This window comes from Gobio gobio, assembly GCF_949357685.1.
Source record: "Gobio gobio genome assembly, chromosome: 11".
Classification (NCBI taxonomy): Eukaryota; Metazoa; Chordata; class Actinopteri; order Cypriniformes; family Gobionidae; genus Gobio; species Gobio gobio.
The window spans coordinates 24,750,355-24,774,279 of NC_137104.1; the positions used below are offsets into that span (position 1 = coordinate 24,750,355).

General features: G+C 37.7%; 1 protein-coding gene across 1 annotated transcript in view; it reads left to right on the forward strand.

The window, feature by feature from the left end:
* Positions 1–23,161, forward strand: part of mc5ra (melanocortin 5a receptor) — a 30,916-nt gene extending 7,755 nt beyond the window's left edge. The window contains exon 2 of the mRNA XM_079829523.1: positions 20,801–23,161. Coding sequence (XP_079685649.1) covers positions 20,873–21,862 — 990 coding nt within the window. The 5' untranslated portion in view covers positions 20,801–20,872 and the 3' untranslated portion in view covers positions 21,863–23,161. The remainder of the gene's footprint in view (positions 1–20,800) is intronic.
* The last annotated feature ends 764 nt before the right edge of the window (positions 23,162–23,925 follow it).

Sequence of the window (23,925 nt, forward strand, 5' to 3'; positions counted from 1 at the left end):
ACAAGTTTGAAACATCTATTTGTCCATTCATATTGCAGGGTTATTTGAAATTCAAGTGCGCCTGAAGGTGTATGTATTGAGGTTTCCATCAAAAACTCATAAGCACACTTTACAGTTTTTTTATTCGCTTTGGTACTATTTTCACAAGTAAGGTGTACATTTTCAGAACTGATCACACATGAAAACAGCTAGTCATTCTTTCAAACCCTGATGTAATGCTTTCATTACAGTTGGTCACATTTTCAGTCCACATAATCATTGTTTCAAACACAATGTTATTGTAATATGTAATGAGAACATTTGGTTTAATCACCGAAACGCAACTGTATGATCTTCTTTCAATTTATTACTTTTACCTATCAGTTCATTCAATAGCAAACAATGCAAGATACATGTTTCAAATCACCCTTCTTGAAATAATTATATTAACAAAGGCTTCACATTTTTAACCCAATGGTTGGGTTTGTCCATATTTGACCCAAACATAGGTTGAAACAACCCAGCATTTTTAGAGTGTAGAAAATACACTTACATTGCCTAACTTACATAACATAAAATCCATTATGTTTGTATCTATTCATTGTGTTATCAGGCTGTTATCAAGGTAACAAGGCGTGATGAAGTATGACACAGCCATGAGGTTTTGTGCTAGAACAGAGTTTGCTGGCAATACAGTGAATGTTCTCACTGGGCCATATGACTAGTTGACCTTTATAAGGGTGAGTTACAGTAATGTGGTAGTCTCTATCATGTAATCTGTTTACAGTAACACATGGGATACATACTGTAATGTAAAATGCTGTATTTGATGCCACATGTCTCACTTCTTCTGATACATCTCTAATTAATCTACAGTCATTGACTGTTTCTCTCCCTTGTACTATATCCTGCTCATTGTTCACAAATTGCAAATCTCTCTGTCACGCACGCGCACACACTCACACACACGCGCACACACACACACACACACACACACACACACACACACACACACACACACACACACACGCACACGCACGCACGCACGCACGCACGCACGCACGCACGCACGCACGCACGCACGCACGCACGCACGCACACACACACACACACACACACACACACACACACACACACACACACACACATACTTTGAACATAGTGGTTATAATACAAGATAAATTGCTTATAATGTAAAAATAATTCATTACATTTGGTTAAGCATATCAGAAATTGTAAACCAAGTAACTATATATATAGAATCTGCGTCTATAGAAATACATAGGTATACCAAATTATTAATTGATTAACCATTAAGATCAGTTGGATTAAATAATATAAAAAATGTATTAAACTGAATGAAAAGAGATGCAAATGAAAAGTTTGAACAGTTTCCTCCTGAATAATGGCTAAATTCCCGAATTAGGTTGTACATTTTAATATTGACATTAATTCTATCTGCAATACATTGTTGCTTCTGTTCTGTTTACCCTAAGGGGGTTTATCACTGCTCTCCCTGCTCTTATCCATGCTAGGCTGCATGGATGCGTAGGGAGTTCTTACCAAGAACAGAACCATACCGCCAATTTAAACTATGCTAATTATCTATCACTTTGACAATAGTGATCCTGACAGAAATATACTCATTATGTTTTAAAAAAGTGCACTTTTGATCTGTTGAGATATTACTATGTGTTTTGAAAACTTGCCTGTGAAAATTGCACCAAAGCAATTAAAAAAAACAACAACTGTAAAGTGTTTTGAATATAGTGTAGAATAGAAATGTACCTTGATTACCATCTTTCGAGCTTTTTCTAAAGATTTCCTTGTGATCCATCCATTCTATATGTCTATCTTTATTTTCTATGGCTTTTCCCTTTCTGTATTCAACAGCAAAAGGAGAGCGGTTAAGGATTGTGAAAAGCAAACAAGACATCGGTTCATTATCCAACTTCTCAGAAACGTGATCTCAGCGTTATTAGACTGGAAGAGCACTAGGTGTTCCCACTCCAGCATCTTTTATTCATGAAGTGTCACTCCAGGACATTTTGAAGCTCTCTTTAGAAAGCGAGCTGCTCTTATGTTTTTCAACAACAAAAGATAACGGAAAATAAATATATTCTATGAAAAAAAGCTTCATCCAAAAAATAAACAAACATTGTTGATCTTAAAAAAGCTCAGTGTTTATTGGACCATCACACCACAAGAATGAGGCTCTAAATGCGAGGAGATCTCAGTGCTTTCATAACTCTGTGACCATGATGATCTGAAACAGATGACGCACCGAACGGTTATTATAGCTTCTCATATGACACATTCATATGCATTGAGGTTAATTCAAGGTGAAACTGATGTAATGACATCAAAGCTAAAATGATTTCCACACATACATTTTTATCTTTGTGCTTGTGACTTATAATTATAAGGTGAACCATTATACCATTTTCATGTTGCCAAAATATCTGTCTTATTAAATTAGATAAAATATTTAAACTCAAAATTCAATTAAATATGATTTTTTTTTAAAAGTCAGAATTGTGTGATATAAAGTCAGAATGGCGAGATATAAAGTCAGAATTGTGTGATATGAATCTTAAAATTCTGTCATCATTTACTCACCCTACAGTTGTTTGAAACTCTTTTATTTCTCCTGTTGAACACAAAATAAGATATTTTGACAGTACAGAACAAGAGTAGAGAGTAATGATCAGGCAAGAGCTTTAGGATCCGCATTAATATTAGAAAAGCTTTCCAGCACTGGAGATCCCTATGAGGGAAGGCCTAAAATGCATGCAGAGGTTGTTTCTGTTTCATACGTGATTGACATTGATTTTGCTATGTTTAACAGAAGATATGCTGTAACTTGTAACAGGACAGTTTTGAGTGTGTGTGTGTGGGGGGGGGGGGGGGGGGCAATGAAAGGAGGATTGTGTTTGTTTGGGTTGATTTCAAATATCTAGGGTTTCAACCCGGCGCAAGTGTTTTTTTTTGCTATAGTTTCACATCCAGCGCTACGTTGTTTAAATAGCAAATGCACCTGCAAATGCACCCGCGCCCATCTGTTGCCCCAAGGGCGTGCTCATCTGAAATTGAGGTGTGTTCAGACGCATTGATGGCGTATTGCTATTTGGAGGAAACTGATATCGACTGTGCCATTGACCAACTGAAACCTGGTCTAAAGTCAAAAGCGCAGTATTTTTTGTGTTATTTAAAGGGCGCGTTAATATGCGCCTATAGACGGGTGCACAACGCTCGTACACTCTGCTTATTACACACACAGGGACGCACAGCAGCAGACAAACATTTTTAAATATTGAAAATAAAAGGATTCCCCTCTGGAGAAGTGTTCAGTCTTTCCGCTCGCAAAATCGGTGTAATTCCATGTAAATAGCAAATGGCTTTTAAAGGGACTGGGAGATGAGACTGTGATTGGTTTATTGCAGTTTAAGCTCAAAACACACCCATGACTCATTAAGAGACTAGGTACAACCCTTTTGGACCATGCGCCTTTTTTCCGTCGTTAAACTAGCAAAAGTGGATTCGGACACGCCCCAAAAACACATGTTACGGTTGCTTTGTTTTTGTTCCACACGTGAGTGACATTGGTTTTGCTATGTTTCACAGAAAATATGCTGTAACTTGTAACAGGACAGTTTTGAGTGTCATTGCTTGTCTGGAGCTGGCGACTAACAGCAAACTCTTGCTAGTAGGGCCTATTCTTTGTTATGTACTGTATGTTCACTATTTTGCTTTGTTTATGCATTGCTTGTTTGTGGGGGATGAGCAATTAAGGGAGGTGTGTGTTTGTTCGATGTCAACAGTGTTTCACAGAAATCTCATACTGCACATTTAAGATCTGAAGTACACTACAAGAGCATAATCAATACAAATAAGCCCACGTCTTAATATGAAAATGTCTTTTTTTTTTTCATTTTTCTTTTTTACAAATACTTCAATTTTTTTAGGCTCCATCAACTTATAATTGACATTTAAGTGCCTGAGCTTAAAAAGCTTCAGATTTCAAATTCCAACCGTAACAGGAATGACCCAGAGGCTGCTTCTTCAACACACATCATAAAAGATTTGCCTTAAAAAAGAAAAGAAGAAATAGTCAGTACAAATCAGTATTTGTCTACTTTGGAGGTCGTATCAGTGTTCTTCAGCCAGTGACTCATCCTCCAGCACACTGCAGACAGCACGATCTTGTTGATCAGTACAAATGTGTGTTTCAAGCTTTCTTAGAAGAAGGTTAAATAATACAATTTCCAGAAATGTTTCACCCCTGAGAAAAAGCCATGAGATCATAAAATGAAACTTTCATTCATTGCAGTGAGAAACTGTACAATACTGGCAGATCAATTGCAGCCTTTGTTTGGCGTCCCAGAGGCCCAAATCTTCATGCTGCATATATATGGGCTACATAAAGCAGAACAAACCAATTGGATCCCTGCAAAAGGATGTGGGTGTGAATGAATTAAATACTTGCCTTTCATAGGAACTATTGAGGAACTGAATTAATGTGGGATGAGTTAAAATGCAGATGATGTCCCTAAGGTGTACGGGCTGAGCAAACTATAGGCCAGTCTGACACAGAAGAGAGAGAGAGACAGAGAGAGAGAGAGAGAGAGAGAGAGAGAGAGAGAGGAGAGAGAGAGAGATGAGAGAGAGAGAGTGAGAGAGAGAGATGAGAGAGAGAGAGAGAGAGATGAGAGAGAGAGAGAGAGAGAGAGAGAGAGAGAGAGAGGTTGTAGAGAGGAGATCAGGGGCCCGTTTCAGTAAGGAGGTTCAACCAACTCTGAGTTTAAACCTGAACTCTGAGTTGACTTACTCTGAGATGGGAAACTCTGAGTTTTGGGTTTCAGAACAGCTGAATTGAGGTAGTTCAATCAACTCTGAGACTGACTCTGAGTTAAGCACATGCACTCCAACTATGAAAAGCCACGATCAATGGAGCTCCGAAATTACGATTTACCATGGCAACAGCACCCAACAAAAAGATGTTTGCATACTTCTGGGTCAATATGTAAGTTTAATTCTTAATTACTTTAATTAAGTTTAATTTTCATGGTATCCAAAAGGCAAAAAAAGAATGTGGCAGCAGCTAAAAATGAAAAATAAAAACATAATTCAATCAGGTAAAGCTTTAAGCATAAAATGTTCATGGGTGTTAGGTGTAATGACTTTACAAACATTTGACATATTAATTAAATATCATTCAGTGTCCAATGTGCAGCAGCTTTTCCCACATAGACCCGTCTCACAGTGATGACGTGCTTTAATGGTCATCAATATCGTAGATCCTGCAACGTTTTTTGTATTATTTTTTTTTTAAATGTGTACATTTATAACACTAATACTTTGTATTATATTACTTTTGCATCATATTACAAAAAACAAGTTACCGCTGCTGTGAGAGTGTTTGTAATACAGCGTCTATGGGAGTGATGGTGAAAATTAACATCTTTCTCTCTTTCCACTTCCGTTATCAAACTCACTCTATTTTTTCCCTCTTTTTGAAAGTTGTTAAATCACTATTGTGGAGTTTTTCTTTTCCTATTTGAGCAAATGGGGACACAAAAAATATATATTTAATTTATTCTTTCATTCACCGCTATAAAAGTTAACCCTATGACGACTTCAGCTTCGGAAAACCCCGAAATGTGAAAAGGGTCTATGCTCTTTTCACATAATGAAATGTTCTCTGATCCCACTTGTTACATTGATTAATTAGGGTAATGACATTAAACATTTTACTTCTACTCAGGGCAGCCAAACACCAGCACCACTGACAGATGAAGAGGAGATGGAGGAAGAATATTAATATCCAACAGGAAAAAGAATAAAGTATTTGTAGGAAATAAAGATGACCATAAAAATTGTATTTAATGTATTTAACAGCTGTGGTGGTGGTTATGGCATATATCTCGTACTACCATCTGGCAGCATCCTTCCATCCCATACAGTAATCCGTTTTCAGAAAGTGTGATGATGGGTATATGAGTGTCATCAATGCATCCAAACACTGGAAATCTTAAAGGAAATTCTAGTTATCAGGTTACTTCTAGAGGTTTATCAAGTGAACGTCAGGATCCTTCTTGTATAAAAGGACATGCCATTTTTGTCAGTTTGACAGTGTCCCCATGATGAAAATATAAGCAATGAATGAATGTACCTCCACTGCAAAGAATGCTTTTCCCACTATGTATTTTTGTCAAGTGGCAGATAATTTAATATGTTTTAAGTAAACTTTGCTTACTTTAGATTTAGATTACATTTATAATTTGTTGATATTTGTACTTGAAATACGACCAAAATACTCAGTAAAAAAAGCATTTGTGCAGTTTGAATGAATGAATAAACTATTTAAACACAGCTGGCGCTTTAAAAAAGGGGGAGGAGACTGAAAGAAACTCTGGGTTTACCTAAGAAAACCTGCTCCTGACCAGGTTAGGTTCACAGAGTAAGTTACCCTGGTAACTGACTCTGAGTATGTTACCTCTCTTTCAGAAACGGGCTTGGCTTACCCTGCTTTCTCGGGTTTGACATACCTCCCATTCTGAAACAGAAAACCCAGAGTTTCCCTTATTTCAGGGTTAACATACTCAGAGTTTTCACTTAACCTCCTTTCTGAAACGGGCCCCAGGAGTGAAAATAAAATAGGTTTGTTGTCAAAACACTAATGAGGAGCCTGAAACTCTCTACTGTTTTAAAATTCTCACCAGGATGCAGGTCAAAATTTAGGGCATAATATTTTATTCACACCCGTATTTAAATAACGGCATTATTCACCTATTTTTAACTGGTCTTTCAATGTTTCTATTTCAATATTTTATTTACGTTTTTAATATTATGTGTCTAATAATGAGAGTCAAATGCTTAAGCTACAAGTAGTGCATCGAACAATTAACTGGATACTCCTGTGTTCAAGCTAATGATGTCTTAACTCTGTAAAAGCAGTGGTAGTTAGTATCTAATAATAGGACCTTTATACTTTTTGATGCAGCACACTAATGCAATAATTTATATACAAAAAGAAATGTATCAAACTACGAATATTTGTCCATCTTGTTGATTCTACACTCAAAAAAATGAACTTTCACTGTTGTTAGATGCACTCAAATTATCCTTGTTCACATTACTTAAAAACTCATGTAACTACATGAACTTAAATTTACTGAGTTGTTTCTACTAAAAATGTGTATTTTCAGCTTTACTTAATTAGTGTTTGTTCGGACAACTTAACATTGTTGAGTGAAACGAACAAACTGGGCAGTGGATCTGTAGTTCCCAGCATACTTTGCAAGGGACTGCATTAGGAGAGTAAATTTAGGGATTAAATTATTTAAGTTATTTAAGTGTTTTTAAGTAAAGGGAAAGATGTTGTTTTCCACTTACACTTGTAGAGCAATTAGTTAATTTAATAAGGTAAATTAAATTGATAAATGTGTTCACCTTACATAATAAACTTTTATCAATTTAACATAACATTATTAAGTAAACTGCAAATATAAATATTATGTTTGTATTTACTCAAAGACGTTGTCAGTTTTACTTGAATTTATTTTGTTCATATAACTAAATTGTTATTTGTAAAAAAAGTACTCAATATAGTTGAGTGGAACCACTTGACGCTGCTTTTTTAAGTAAATTCAACAAGTACATTTTTTGAGTGTAGTGCACAGCTGGCAATATATATTAATTGAATTATGTAATCCAGATGACTCACCCTTTTTTAGCAGCCCTTGTTGCATCAGTGATTGTTAGAAAAATAATGAACATTTGATGTAATAAATAAAGCTGCAATAAAGTCCCTTTATGAAAGTGAAATTTATGTAATGTTTTAATGGTGAATAGAAAGGTTTTACTTTTTAAGAGCATGTGTAAACATTCTTCAGAAAGCTTCTAAAAAGATTATTTGGGGTCACAATATTTTATAAATGCAAGTACACTTTTTGGTACTTTTTTAGTATATTAATAGACATTAATCTACCATCATTTTATCTGTGCAGTGCTTATTTGTGCAATAATGAGCTATGCTTGTCAAAGAGAAATAAAGACAGAATGTATAATGAACTATAAAGTAGTCTGTGATGAAGGAAAACTGTGTGTGTACATGCAAAATATAACTTCATTATGAAGACAAGGTTAATGCTCTCAGACAGCTTTTACAGTTATTTTCTGCACACTTCTTTTACAAATAAATTACACATAATAAAGTGTGAAGAAAAAAAAGCAAAGCATGCAGGCATTACATAAAGAAGCAAATTCTCTTCAAGTGCACACTTTCCATCTACATTTAGTAGTGCTTCAGATAAACCCTCGCAAACTATTTTTTGAACAAACACAAGTCATTTTTGTAATCGGCAAAATTGATCTACACATCGGTGTAGAGTTTGTTTTTCTATGATAGTGGGAGTAGGGCTGCCCATTGGGGTAAAAAAAAATAATAATAAAAAAAACAACACTACAAAAGTAGGGAAAGCAGTTTATTTTAAACTCAAAAGATTTATTTGACAGCTAAATTAGCAATATAAATGTTGCCTGAGGAATAGATGCCATCTATGAGCCTCTCCATTCAGTGAATCTCTAATTTGACTGCATGGTTTCTTCTTCCATTCTAAAAAACATTTCTAGGACTAAAATGGTGTTATTGTCACAAACGCAAAAGGCTTTGTAGTAGAAACTCACACAACGAAGATGAATAAACAGGAAATTACTTTACTCAATGACTCAAAGATAACAACTCATTAACTTAAAAATAACATGAACCGACAACAAAATAAACATAACAGGGAATATTTATACATAGTGTAACATATGTCCACTAACGAGGCAAGTTGCTGAACCCATGTGCAGTTCTTTATTTACAATATCCAATACATAAAACAAAAGACTTGCAAAACAAACTTGGCTTGACAAAACACTCACCAACACAGCGGGTTACACATTCAATAACAGACCCCATGAGGGCTAAATACACATGGGCTAATGACAGAACAAGGGACATCTGTGAACAATGATTAAACAATGAACCAATGACATGACAAGAACACATGGCAGGATCACAGGGCAAGGGAATCACATGACAAGACCAGGAAGTGCATGACAACTGAGAAACGTGACAGTGAACATGATAAATAGAAAACATGAAACATGAACATGAACCGTCACCAAAACACCCTGTGACAGAGCAAATGAGTTGCCATAAAACAAAGAGAACTAATACAGACACAACAGAAAACGGAACTAAATCTCAATTTCAAAGTTGATTTCAAACTAAACTGAACATAACTGTGACAGTTATCTAGCCAAAATGATGATCTCCCCAAATTAAACCGTTTCTTTGAAAACTAGAGGATGTTATACCAAATCATACCTTGAAATTGGATATTTACTTTCAATTTACTTTGGATATGACTTTCAAAGTTGTGCATCTGTGCGTTTTTGTGTTAATATTACACACAACCACCAAGTTCCAAATTTATACATTTTAAGGTAATGAATTTAGCTATAGAATATAAGACATATATTAAATCTAAATGCATTTTAATAACATGCCAAGTGCTTCTTTTTAAGGGGTCAAGGTTTTGCTGGTCAGTAAGGCCCTGCTATTCCCAGCTTGAAGAGGCTGTAACCACACCATCTGGCAGCATTGACAGGCAAAATTAATCATGCATTTTGACAGTATCTCCTTTGGAGAACATTTGACACTCTACACTCAAAAAAATAGTTTGGTCAATGAAACGTAATTAAATTAGGGACAACATCTACACTAGGACCAGTGTTGGGGAAAGTTACTTTTAAAAGTAATGCGTTACAATTTTGAGTTACTCCCTAAAAAAGTAACTAATTACTTTGTGCAAGTGAGATGAGTAAATGCATGCTCACATTTATCTAGAACTACAATAACCATAATTTCTGTCAGGACAACTATCGTCAAAGATGATTGACAATTAGCATACAGTTTGGATTGGCGGTATGGTTCTGTTCTGGGCAAGAACTCCCTGTCCATCCATGTAGCCTAGCATGGATAAGAGCATGAGAGCAACAATAACCCCCCTTAGGGTAAACAGAACAGAACCAACATAATGTATTGCAGATATCATTAACGTCAAAATTTAATGTACAAAATAATTTGGGAATTTAATCTGATTCAAGGGGAATCAGAATACCAGATCCTGACGGGACATGAGGACGAGCTGGAGCTGGAGGAGGGTAAATGAGCTCTGGAGAAACGCGATAGCTGCTGATAGTACTGAAGGAGTTTATATATGCTGTGATAGACGTCGTATTCCTATAGGTAGACGTGATCAGCTGACAGTCTGCTGATGCAAGCTTGACTAACGTGACCTGCCAGAACTGACGCTGTGATGTTTACACAGATTTCTCTCAATATCGGGACAGGAAAAGTGTCAGTCGTAAATGGGAAAACGAAGCGATCTGGTTTACTTACTTAAAAATGTGACTCAGACATTTTGTTGTAAATTCAAAAGTAATGCATTACTTTACTTATCTGATTACGTAACTCGCGTTACTTGTAATGCGTCACCCCCAACACTGTTTAGGACCATACAACAAGACTAAAACAAGTTTATTTAAACACTCATGTTTTGTTGAACAAACTTAATAGATCCTATTAAGTTCCTATGTTAGATAATAACTAGAGGCAACATGTTAAAGACAATTAAGCTCCACTCTTCTGCAAAATGGTAACCACAAAAACTTAAAAACAATAGAAACCCTTCTAAATATCCAACATTAATATTGAAAATCACATAAAATTACACTAAATTTCAACATTTACTCTCTTCGTATTGCATGCTGCGGGAAACTACAGATCCACATCTCTGATTGGTTTATTGCAAGTTACGCCCAAAACACACCCATGACTCATTAAGAGACTAGATACAACCCTTTTGGACCATGTGCCTGACGCACCAACTGTTTTTCCATCATTAAACTAGGAAAAGTGGATTTGGACACGCCCTAATGCTGCCTTCACGTGCTATCGGAATTATCGTAAATACGAGTTTCCTAGGTAAAAATTGCACATTAATGCCCTCTGATGTCGTGTTTACCACTGGGAAGTTCGGAAATAATTTTGATACCCCAATTCCCGAGATGGGCGTGTCATAAGCTTTAAACATGGTGGCGGGGAGAACTACTGCTGTGGCAGGTGTGGTTTTATTGTTTTTTTTTCCCAAAACAGCTAGGTCATCTTATCTTGACATTAATGTAGTACATATTTACATGTAAGAGTAATCATATGAAGCGTATTGTATGTTTGGTACACAGCGAAAATAGCCTGCATTTGACTGAAATTACAGAATCAGCAGAAATTTAAGCGGACTATCTGGAATGTTTATATGGTTGTCGGTGCATGGGACACTACATATGATGTTGGTGTTAATAAGATTTTCCCAATAAATAGGCAAGAATAACCTGGTGTCCACCATGATTCCTGTTCACTCCGACAACAAAGCACTTGAATGCAACAAGCTCGTAATCACGACTTCTAAAGTGGGAATTAGGAAATTTCCGATAGCACGTGAAGGCAGCATAAGTGCACCTGCACCATGCGCTTCAGACCATGCACTCAGATCGTTGAAATGGGGCCCTATAACACAACGTTAACAGTAGACATGGGACTAAAGAAAACAGCCCAGTGTTCTGAAGCTGAAGCTCTGCAATATGGGAAAGACAGGAAGCCACTGAATCATGGTTCAAACTAAAATGAATATTTTAGCTTTGGATCTATTGTTTATAAGTCCTTGCACAAATGGGAGTGGGTGGGCTTTGCTTTTATCAATGAAGGCAGAAAAAACAACATTAAATCCTTTGAAATGTCAAATCTCAAAATTACAGTGTTAGAGTTCATCCCAGATTTTCTCTTTATCTGCCACCTGGGATCTGAGAGGATTTCAATTTTATTATTATAATTTTTTATTTTATGTGAGATTGTTAAAGTTTGCAATGGAATGATTCACACTGAAACATTTCATTTTACGTGACATAATTTTACAATTGTGTAATGTTTTTGACAAGTTTCTTTTTTTCTTTTTAATGTGTCAGATGTCCATCAGATTAGAATAAATTCAAATGACATTATATATGCATAATAACTAAGCTTTCAACAACTGAAAATGCTGAAAGACTTACCCTCTGCAAGACGGACATGATTGTAATTGCAAGGGTACTTAATGAAAAAACCTCCAGGAATTCTATGAAGACTTTTCAAAATCACAGTCATTATGATGAACATGCATTTAATTTGATGTTTATCAGTCACCTATTGAATTGAGTTACTTTGCACAATGAACATGTTACAAGATGTACTGGGGGAAATGTTAGATGGACTGAAACACTGTTGCTGTCTCACACTCATTCAAGTGTATTGATGCCATGAGCGTGAGTCACCATTGCAGTGCATCTTGCAGATGACCTTAGTTAGATGACTATAGTCATTCAAATATAACACATCATATTCTTTAATTTATTGCATTGTTCTTAGCCTTTTTAGGTTGTTTTAGTATGATGTTGGCTGTGCTGGGTGATTGCTTATCACCTCCTCATACAGTCAAACCAAACATTGTTCAGACTCCAGATATAATTTTTTTACTTGTGGGTGCTTTACCTGACCATGTTTTGTTTTGTTTTTGTTCGTTTTTTTATCACTAATGCGACCTTTTACGCCACAGACTAAACTAAATGAAGCATTGCTTGGTAATTGGTTGACCTAAATTGGTATTATCTTATTGTGTACTTAAATTTAAGAGCTGATTGGTTAATTGTAATCCATTACATACCTCAAAGTCATCTGACATTATCAAGATGAATTTGTTCAGACACAGTTTAACTCTTACTTCTTGTCATATTGTATTACTATTTTCTAAACTATAGCAAATAAACTGTGATAATGTGAGAAAATATTGAAGGTGTCTGAATAAATTTTGGTTTGACTGTCATGTGTGCCTGTTTTTACTTCTCCTCAACAAGCCACATGATTTGAGGCATTATTCAGCACATGCATATATATATATATATATAAAATAAAGATTTTTGGATAAAATATACAAAAAACTCTAGATCAATGTTACATATTTTGTTGTCTTGTGTAATACTTACTTCATCCCAAATGTTTCCAAGAATGTTTAAATCCAGAGAAATAAGTAATTTTAACCAGGACACGGACCCTGTCCGTCATCGCCTGTCAATGACATCATACGTTACCATAGAAACCATGGAAACACCAAAGACAGGTGAGCAACTGTTTGGATACATTCATTAAAAGAACGCCAGAATGGGCGTGGCCTACGACTATAAAAGCCCATCTTATGCCATAGGAGATATATATATATATATATATATATATATATATATATATATATATATATATAGGATACCACTGACATGTTGTCTGTACGAACTAGATTGTGGTGACCTTTTATGTATGGGAGGAAAGCTTTTAGCGACAGATCGACCGCTCTCATCTCTAGACAGTTTATGTGCAGATGCCTCTCCGAGCCTGCCTTCGTGCAGGGGACCCCAACCTTGGTTGGATGCATCTGTTGAGATCGCTTTCCATTTTGAGACCGTGCCAATACTCACACCAGACTGGTACCGGTCGGCTGCTTTCCAAGGAGCCAGGGCTTTGATACAGCCGTGGTTCACTTTGATGCGTAAGTGGCCTGACCATCACGCGCGAGCCGGGACGCAAGGTTTTAACCAGAGCTGAAGGGGACCCATGTACAGTAGACCCAGTTTCTGCTGATGCTGAGGCCATAAAGCCTAACATCCTCTGAAAATGTTTGAGAAGAGTGTAAGTGCCAGCTTTGAACAACGGCGCTAGGCGCTGGACAGTGAGCGTGTACTGTGACGTAAACCGCGCTCTCATCCGCACCGAGTCTATGACTGTTCCCTGCAAAAATAAATTTTCTGGCTAGGAGACAGCGTGCTCTTGGCAGTATTGATCCTGAGACCCAGACATTTTAGATGGCTGAGGACCTGTGTGTTATGAACTGCGCCTCTGATCGGGCCATAATGAGCCAATCGTCGAGGTAATTCAGTATTCGCACCCCCCTTAATCTCAGAGGGGTGAGGGCCGCATCCATGCACTTCGTAAATGTACAAGGTGCTAGGGATAGACCGAATGGTAGGACTGTGTATTGATAAGCCTGCCCCTCGAAGGCGATGCTTATGTGCAGGGGTGCATACTGTATAGTGGGCACACTGCCTACAGTCAGAACAGAGGGAAAACTTTGTGTTTTATTAGGGTCATTGTTAAAATGGCATTTGTGTGCAGGCATGTGTGTTTTATAACAGGCTCGTTTACTGCAATATTGACATCTCCAACCACCTGAATAGAGGGGACTGGGAGAAATATAAAGGAAGTCTGTGGTGGTAATCCGGCCGTTACAGGACTTTTGTGGGATTTTGTGGCGCTGAATGAACAGTGCTTATGGGCAGGGGTGCATACTGTATAGTGGGCACGCTGCCTACAGTCAGAACCTTAGAAAAAACTATTTTTGTGTTTTATTAGGGTCGCCGTTAAAACGGCGTTTATGTGCAGACGTGCGTGTTTTATAACAGGCTCGTTGACTGCAGTATTGAAATCTCCTGCCGCCTGAATAGAGGGGACTGGGAGAAATATAAGAGAAGGCTGAAGGGGGCAGTGCTTTCGTGTGGCGGCCCGAAGCAGAGCTGGAGTGCTTCGGAAGGAAATGGCACATAGCTTATGACGTCAGGTTCGCCAAGATTCTGCCGATCGTCTGGGCAGCAGTTTTCATCGTGCACAAGGCCAAGTCAGTGGCGTTGCTCAGGTCTTTGAATGCTTCAGGATCAGGGCTAGACTCATCCAGAGAGCGGAAAAGTTTGGCCTGAAACACTTGAAGAACGGGCATTGAGAGCTAACGTAGTGCGGCAGGGCTTAGAAGGGTGCGTCACTTTTGGCTGGTATCCTCTAGCGGAAGGGGGGCAAAGATGTGCAGCGACCGCTTCCTCAAGAAGGGGAAGACTATATATGTTTTCTTCGCGCCGTCGAGTGTCGAGAGCGCTGCAGAAGCAGAGGATTTGAGACGAGCTGAAAATGGCGCCTTCTGCGATTTCGTCAGCTCGTCGTGCACGTTACTTCCAGGAAGAAGGGGGGCGGAGGGGGTGGGGTTCTCATTCACGCTGGCGAGTATAGCCCGTAGGGTCGACAGCGCCATTTCATCACACTCCGGGCAGCCGTCTTTAGAGAGTGCAGCTTCAGCGTGGTCACGTAACACATGGTGATGATCCCCGCCAAAGAGAGGGCCTCTGCACGAGGCACAGGATATATGAGGCATTTGAAACAATGCCTCAGCTCTTTTGTGAGTGTGTCTGTTGCAGTGGGGAACACACACACAGCTTGTAAAGGATATTTGTAGCACGCCGGATGGCGGAGCGGAAACAGCGAGCTGAAGGTGGTGTCCAGTGAAGACAGGTGGTTCGTTTCACTGAAGGCCTTTTCTACCTCAATCCGGAGGTCAGCGAATGTAAGGAGCTGAAGGAGATTAAATCAGAATCCTATGGCATAAGATGGGATTTATAGCTGTAGGCCACGCCCATTCTGGTGGGAGCTGACGTGCTAGGGCGCGAAGCGACCCGTTTGGTTTGCACGCCTCGGCCACCTCGCCATAGGTTCGTGCAGTTGCCTCAGCACAGCCAATCAGCACGCTAGTATGCTCTGTTTGGGTCTTATAAGGATAATGTTTGGCTTCAATATTCTCGAGAAAAGGAGAATATTAACTTACGTAATACGAGAGTACTCTCGAAAGGGAACATAACTTTCAACACACTCAAATTTATCTAATATGATAAAATAATGCTGTGTTATCCCACATATATGCATGAGCGGAAGAAGCGGAATCGGCCGTCTGTGGCATAATAAAAGCTCTGCGAAATCAAAGTGTCATCCCAGCTACGCCTTTGTTTTGAACAAGCGACCTCTAACGGCAAAAAACGACATTGTGGCTTTCAGTACTTTAAAAGCCACATAAAAGGCTCTTTGTAATAATATCAAATTAAACATTTTACTTTAAAGTACATATTAAGTCATTAGTAGGAAGCAAAGACCCACCATCAGCCCATCATTACACAGTCATTTGATTAGGTTGTCAAAATGTGTAGTTCTTACTTTCTTGTTTTCTAAAGCTCTGTATTTGGTCTGTCAGGCAGTGACTCATTTACGGTACATTTATCATCAGATAGTAGATGACACACTATTGTGCAAAAGCCTTCTGACGCACACATTCAGATAGAAGACCCTTTATCCAGAGACCTGAGCGATGATCACCAAGACACAATAAATCAACTCTTTTAAAGGAAAAGTAATTCACTAATAAAATACTTGCAGGGCTGTTTTTATGAACAATGGGCTTGTTTCAATACCCTACTGGCCATCTGTCACGAAACGGATGATCATATGCTTTTGAGGATTGTCGAGCATGTAGCTGGAAAACCTTGGAGCAGGATTAAGGTTTTTTTGCCTTTTTTTCTTCTTTTTTTCCCCAAGTGCTATCTCAAAGAATAAAGCGAGAGATGATGAATTAGTGCAAGGCAAGAATTCATAACTGTAATTAGGTTTCGTCTGTGTCTGGTTTTGAAAGGTTTGTCCTCCAGATGTGGGCAACATGCAGAAAAGCTATAAAATAACACCTTTTCTTCTTTAAAACGCCCTATTTAGTCAATAGCTTCTGTTACAGACACATGCTTTTTCATCCTGAATACATCCATATTCTTTGTCATCTATATGCTTTTTAGTGAGGTTTGGTAATGTAAGCTTTACTACTTTTATAAATTACATTTAAATGTAAGGATTTATACAAACCCTTAGGGTAAGATAGACGAAGAAGCCCCTCTTAAGACCAGTGTACATTTTACTGATAAACTGTAACATATTTAAAAGGGTCATGAACTGCATTTTTTATTTTATAATGTTCTCTGATTTCCACTTATAATGTTATCAAGATTTTTTAAATAAAAAACATCCTAATTTAGAAGTAATAAACAATTTTCTATCCTGTTTTCAACCCTCTCTTTCAAACACTCAAATTCATGACTTGTAAGTAAACGCCCACTGCTATGATTCGGTAACAGTTTTTCATATTCAAATAAGTAAGTACTTTGCGATGAAGTGAAAAACTTATACATTGTTATTTACAGTGTTGTGTTTTAAATAAAATGTATATTAATAAAACGCGGTTGTTGTGTAAATGAATGGCCAATATGCATAAAAAAATGTCTTCCATTTTCAGTTGAAAATGTTGTGGTGTAAACGTACCCTTACTCTCTATTCTTTTTGCTACAGACATAAATGATTCCTCCAATCATGAGGGTTGTTGAGGAGAAGTAAGCTCTAAGGGGCTGTTTACACAACACCGTTTTCAACTAAAAAGGAAAAATGTTATGCGTTTCGGTCTTCAATTTGCACAACAACGGTGCTTTGGGGTCCTGTAAACGCAAACTGAACGGGATTCAAAGTGCAAGATTAATATCCAGAACCAGCACTTCTGGATATTAAAGCCACTGACAAATTCCTAAACGGAGTTGAGCAAGGATAATATTACAGTCCCTCTCCCCTACTTGCATTGATGCAGGTATCTTTGCCGTTTGCCATTCGCTCTTCCCATGGTGGCCGCCAAGCTCAAATCATGTGCTGGCCACCAAGCACAAATCCCAAATCCCAGCACCCCAGCTGGAGCTGCAACCTCTTGTATGAGAAATTGTGGGCAATTGGACAATCTGCTGGCGTTCCCTGGAACCACAGTTGGAATATTCTTCCCAGTCCGGATTTGACATCAGCCCTTTCTATATTGCGGCAACTCTGTTCCCTCTGTGGCGCTACACAAGTCAACGATGAATCTGTGAAGTTGAAAATTGCTTCGATTAACACCAGATCAGACATTTATTCTGAATTACTTTTTTGCCACACGTGGTCTGGATGTACTGTGCATTACTGAAACCTGGCTCACGAGTGTGGACTTCAGCCTGCTTTCTAAACTTATATTGTATGACTGTAATTCCTCCCAACATGTTTTTAATTTGATAGGGCCCAATCTTTAGAGTTCTGAATCAGGAACTCAATACGTAAAACCTTGTATAAAAAAAACTTGGGAGTATACTTGGATAGTGCTCTTAAGTTTGATATACAGGTCAGTTCTATAGCTGCATCTAGTTTGTTCCGCCTAAGAGCACTGGCAAATGTGAGGACTTTTTTGTCCAATAAGAATTTTGAGAGGGCCCTTTTTACTTCAAGGCTTGACTCTATTTGGGAATTGGAAAGGCTAATCTTTCCAGGCTACAAGTGATACAAAATGCAGCAGCTATAGGCTCCTGACTGGTGTCAAAAAAACATGGACATATCACACCTACCATAATCTTATTACACTGGTTTTAATGTCTTTTAATGGTCTACAAATCTCTAAATGACTTAGCCCCATCTTATCTCACTGATCTCTTGTCGGATCATTGCTTGGGGAGGTCTCTGAGATCCTCAAACCAAGGACTATTAGTGGTTCAAGGCCAAATTTAAAACTAAGAGATTAACATGTTGTAGTAGCAGCACCAAAACTGTAAACACTCTGTCTGTTAGTTTTAGAACTGCTAAACTGTAGATAATTTGAAATCAAAACCTAAATCTTATCTGTTTTCCATAGCTTTTAATCAATGATGCAGTGCCATTTTGTCTGTTTATTGTTTGTTTTGTTTCAATCTGTATTGAGTTCTATATTATGCTATGTACAAATTGACATGCGTATTACATGTTCACACTAGGCTCATAGTGTTTCTTTACAAAATGACATTGCCAACTACTGGCATGTATAATACAGCATTTTTTTGTAATTTTTACTGATCTGTGTAAACAGGGATCATTTCGGCAATGTTTTTGACTGTATGTGAAACAAGCAAAGGAAAGACTTTTCCGTTTTTAAGTACATTGTTGTCATGTAAACATACTCTAAGTGATCAGGGGCTGTATTACATAAATTTCCTATCTTAATTTTTGTTTTAAGATTTGAAAAAGTTATATTTCCTAAGTGAAATCACCAGGGTTACTAAACAGATATTATTCTAAGTTAGAATGTTTCTGCAAAACATGCCCAGATTTCCAAAATTTGCCTGATAAATGGTTTAACAGGGGGAAATGATCATAGGCATACATCTAGAATGTCAGAGAGTGGACACTTTTCACTTGGACCAGTCACCAATCCCCTAGCAACCACTCACAACACAGCAAGCAAAGTTTTGCTCTAGTGACGACACAAAACACTACCATTCTGGTTGCGAGTCTTGCATGAGTGAGCACCACTCACATTTTCTTAAATAAACTTCCAAAAGGGGGGTTTCACAGCGATGCCATAGAACAGGGGTAGGGAACGTTGATCCTGGAGAGTCACTGCCCTGCATAGTTTAGCTCCAACCCTGAGAAAAACCCTCACCTGCCTGTAACTTTAGTAATCCTGAAGACCTTGATTAGCTTCAGGTGTGTTTAATTAGGGTTGGATCTAAACTCTGCAGGACAGTGGCTCTCCAGGATCAACGTTCCCTACCCCTGCCATAGAAGAACCATGTTTGGTTACCCAAAGCAATAATTTTCAATCTGGAATTTCACACATAATGACGTTACTGTGTTCACAAATTTGCGTTTGAAAACCACTGCCCCAAAAAACCTTTCAGTTTCAGTCCTTAAAATAACAATTTTTTTAACTTAAATTTAAACTTAAATTTCAAAGAATGTTTTCCATTTTAAGGTACTATGGATGTTAATTAAGGGATAATGTACATCCAGCCAGTTGTTGTAACAAAGTGATGTTTTATTAACAAATTTCGGGAGGAGCACATTCAGATAATTAAACCTAATTAAACCCAAGTGGAGCACGTTCAGATAATTAAACCTAATTAAACACGGGTGGAGCATATTAAGCTAATCAATTTAATCAACGATAGGAGGTTTGTATATATACTGCTGACTTACCTTCCTTTCGTTCACAGTTTCTTAGCATCCTTCCACCACCCCATCTCCTTACTTTGATTTAATAAACTCCCATTATACGTAAACACAATCCATAATACAAATGCAGTCTAGTTCTAGACTATCTCTATCGGGGGGGGGTACTCTGGGTTCTGGCCAAAATTCCGAGCCCGGAGCCCTCCCCCTGACAGCACGCCAAATACGCATAATCTTTACTCTATTTAATTTGATGTAAGTGTGAACTCGTGAAATAAACCCTGTCAGGGTGATCAGGGCCCAGACACGAAGTGGACATAAGTAAATAATTAGACAGAAAATACTGATTTGTAAAATATTTTATTACTTCATTGAATGCAAAGCTTCTGCGAAGAATTACAGTTCGTAGCAAGCTGCATTGAGCCTAGACGAAAGAACAAGTTCAAACAAAATGGACATTTAAGGGATGATGTACAGTCATATAACATATTACACATCTTTTCACCACATCAATAATTACAAGAACATGAAACATAGATTTTTAGCAGAAACTGTTTTAAAATCGTATTTGTTTATTTATTATCTTAGAATCCATCAGTGAGTCTGCAGTGTGATACAAGAGACTTGAAAAAAGACTTGTTCTCAAATACCTGGATGAGCGGTCTTTATAAAGCATTGTTTTACATCTTTATAAGACGACAGTCATTATAAGAGACTTCAGAATTATGTAACAAGCATTTCAGAGAGCCATGTAATTTAGGTTTTTCAAGGAACCATCAATGCCAATAAAGAACCTTTATTTTAAGAGTGAACTCTTCCTAGATTAAACATTATCCATTTCATTTTGTGCAGGTTAAAGATGCCCTATCCGCCATCTCAGTGACTCCAAGAAAAGTGTACTACATTCCCATTCAATTGCTCAAGATGAACACTTCAGAGACCACAACTCTTTCCTTCTGGGCCATCCATGTCAATTCCAGTCCTGTTTCGTTCCTCCTCAACGCTACCGAGACCCCGTCCCATGCCAAGCCGAAAGCATGCGAGCAGCTCAACATCGCCACCGAGGTGTTCCTCATCCTTGGCATCGTCAGTCTACTGGAAAACATTCTAGTCATCTGTGCCATAGTGAAAAACAAAAACCTACACTCGCCCATGTACTTCTTCGTCTGCAGCCTGGCCGTGGCCGACATGCTGGTGAGCGTCTCCAACGCCTGGGAGACCATAGTCATCTACTTGCTCACTAACCGCCAGTTGGTGGTGGAGGACCATTTCATCAGACAGATGGACAACGTTTTTGACTCAATGATCTGCATATCTGTGGTAGCGTCCATGTGTAGTCTTCTAGCTATTGCTGTTGATCGCTACGTCACGATTTTCTATGCTTTGCGATACCACAACATCATGACGGTTCGCCGGGCTGCGCTCATCATCGGGGGGATTTGGACCTTCTGCACCGGCTGTGGAATCGTCTTCATAATCTATTCTGACAACACGTCCGTCATTGTGTGCTTGGTCTCCATGTTCTTCATTATGCTAGCACTCATGGCCTCCCTCTACAGCCACATGTTCATGCTGGCACGTTCTCATGTCAAACGCATTGCCGCCCTGCCGGGCTACAACTCCATCCACCAGAGAGCCAGCATGAAGGCGGCCGTCACACTGACCATCCTTCTCGGGATTTTCATCGTCTGCTGGGCTCCATTCTTTCTTCACCTCATCCTTATGATCTCCTGCCCCAGGAACCTCTACTGCATGTGCTTCATGTCTCACTTCAACATGTACCTCATCCTCATCATGTGCAACTCCGTCATCGACCCACTCATTTACGCTTTCAGGAGTCAGGAAATGCGGAAAACGCTTAAGGAAATCATCTGCTGCTATAGCCTGAGGAACATCTTTGGAATATCAAGGTAGCGTCAAACCAAACAATTATAGATGGATTGTCATTTCACAAGAAGAATTATTTAGATTGATAAAGTCTGAGAGCAGAATGCGCCAACCCCCTTTTGATCTAGATGAAAAATGTGATTTTGGTGATGATGTATACAATCTACTCCTCATACTCTGTCATGCAAACTCTCTCAAATTGAAAGAAGCTGGACAATTAATTAACTCTTCAGGACACAAAGATGCAAAATAGAATGTCTAATGAGACAATTTTTGATATTATAAATATATGTAGATGTTGTAATATTGGTGGAGAATTAAGGAGGCCTTAGTACTATGGAACAATACAATCCCAGATGAACAAAGTGATTTAATAACACAGTCTCCAGGGATATGGAGGAACTGTTGATCAAAGCCTATGGGAAAAACAAGTGCAATCATTTGTCTAATGAACCATGCAAAGCCTGTCATAGACATTAATGTTGTATAGGTAAAATTACAATATAATATAGCATGCCGTTTATATTGTTGCATGCACTCTGTGGTTGGCAGTTGAAAGTGAGAAAGAACGAGCCACTCTATTTATTCCCAAGATGATTTTTTAATGACAAAACTGCAGCAGCCTACAGTTTTTTAAAACATGGCACACTTTATACACACATTACAAGACAGAACATAGCGTACAATATGCACTGAAATAAAAGAATGGAACCAGACTGACTGTGACAAAACTATGTATTCACTGTCATGCTGTTCGTAAAATGTCTACTTAAGGTTTCAAGGACTAAGAGGATGTCAAAATGTCAGGTATCATGCCACTATCAATTTTTCTGAGTCTTAAAATGCATCAGGAGTTTTGTTACAGTTGGAATTAAATATAAATGCTTCAGGTATGCCTGTATCATAATGTGTGTATATCTATAGCTGCAAAAACAAAATATTATGACTTATACTGTATATTAACATACACAATAAAACAACAGAGAAAATAATCTTTACCTAATTATACTGTGCAACTACTAAAATAAAAAGCTAAGATAAATATTTCTGACTTGTCCTCACAATTACAAGCATTTGTGGATATGTTGGCAATTCATATATTATTGTAGTAAGCACGAACATGTACTTGAATTTGGGGGTCTGTAGTTATTCTCATTTTAAGTATTTACCACCGATCCTTTAAATGTAATGATATTAAATTATATGGCTTTTTTATTTATTGTATTTGCTATACAATTTCAGGGTGAGAATCAATGTTCCTGTTGTTTGTCATTATGCTGCTTACAGTCTGTCACTGAATAAGTAAATCTGTTTTAAATGATGGGGTAAAAGCAAGTGTTTTGTTGGATTTTCTTCAGTTAATGTTTCCCATGGAGGATGTTTAATAATACATTCCTACATAGACTATAAAACATGAAACATTTGCAAACAGTGTTAAATGTAATATACAAAATTATGAAAATTCTATAACATATAAAACACACCACAACTCATCCTAATAAAATGTGACAACTTCATTTGTTACTCATAAGCTACATCAGAAATATTGACATTTTAGTTTGAATAAAATTACAATAATAAATATGATCTATTTGAAAGGGTTTTGACTTAGACAGTTATAGGTCTTTTGACTCAAAACCTTAAAGTTACTAAGATATAATCCTTGTGACAACAAGCCCTGTTTTCCCCTTGAAAAGCTTATCCAAAGGCTTACATTAGAAATATATAATATATATAATCTAAATGTAAATCTACTATGTAAATTCTATGAGATGTTTACGTTATATATAATTTTCAGTACGATTCTTGTAGTAGGCTAGTTGATTCTTGTCTTGTATTGACTTTGATTCAATCAGATTTTTAAAATGTAAGTAGGTAGTGCTCAGACTGTGTAAATCTGTTCAGTTAAGTTGTTTGTCAGCTTGATTTTTGCCATTTTATCCCCTCCTATTCACTTTGGTTTAAAGTGATTCAGTTCATTTCAATTCAAATCACCGTCCAGTCACTCAAGCATAATGTCAACCTTCCTTACATGGGCTCATGGTGGTAATAATAGAATGTGCCTTCAATGTGTTTTGTGCTGTCAAAAT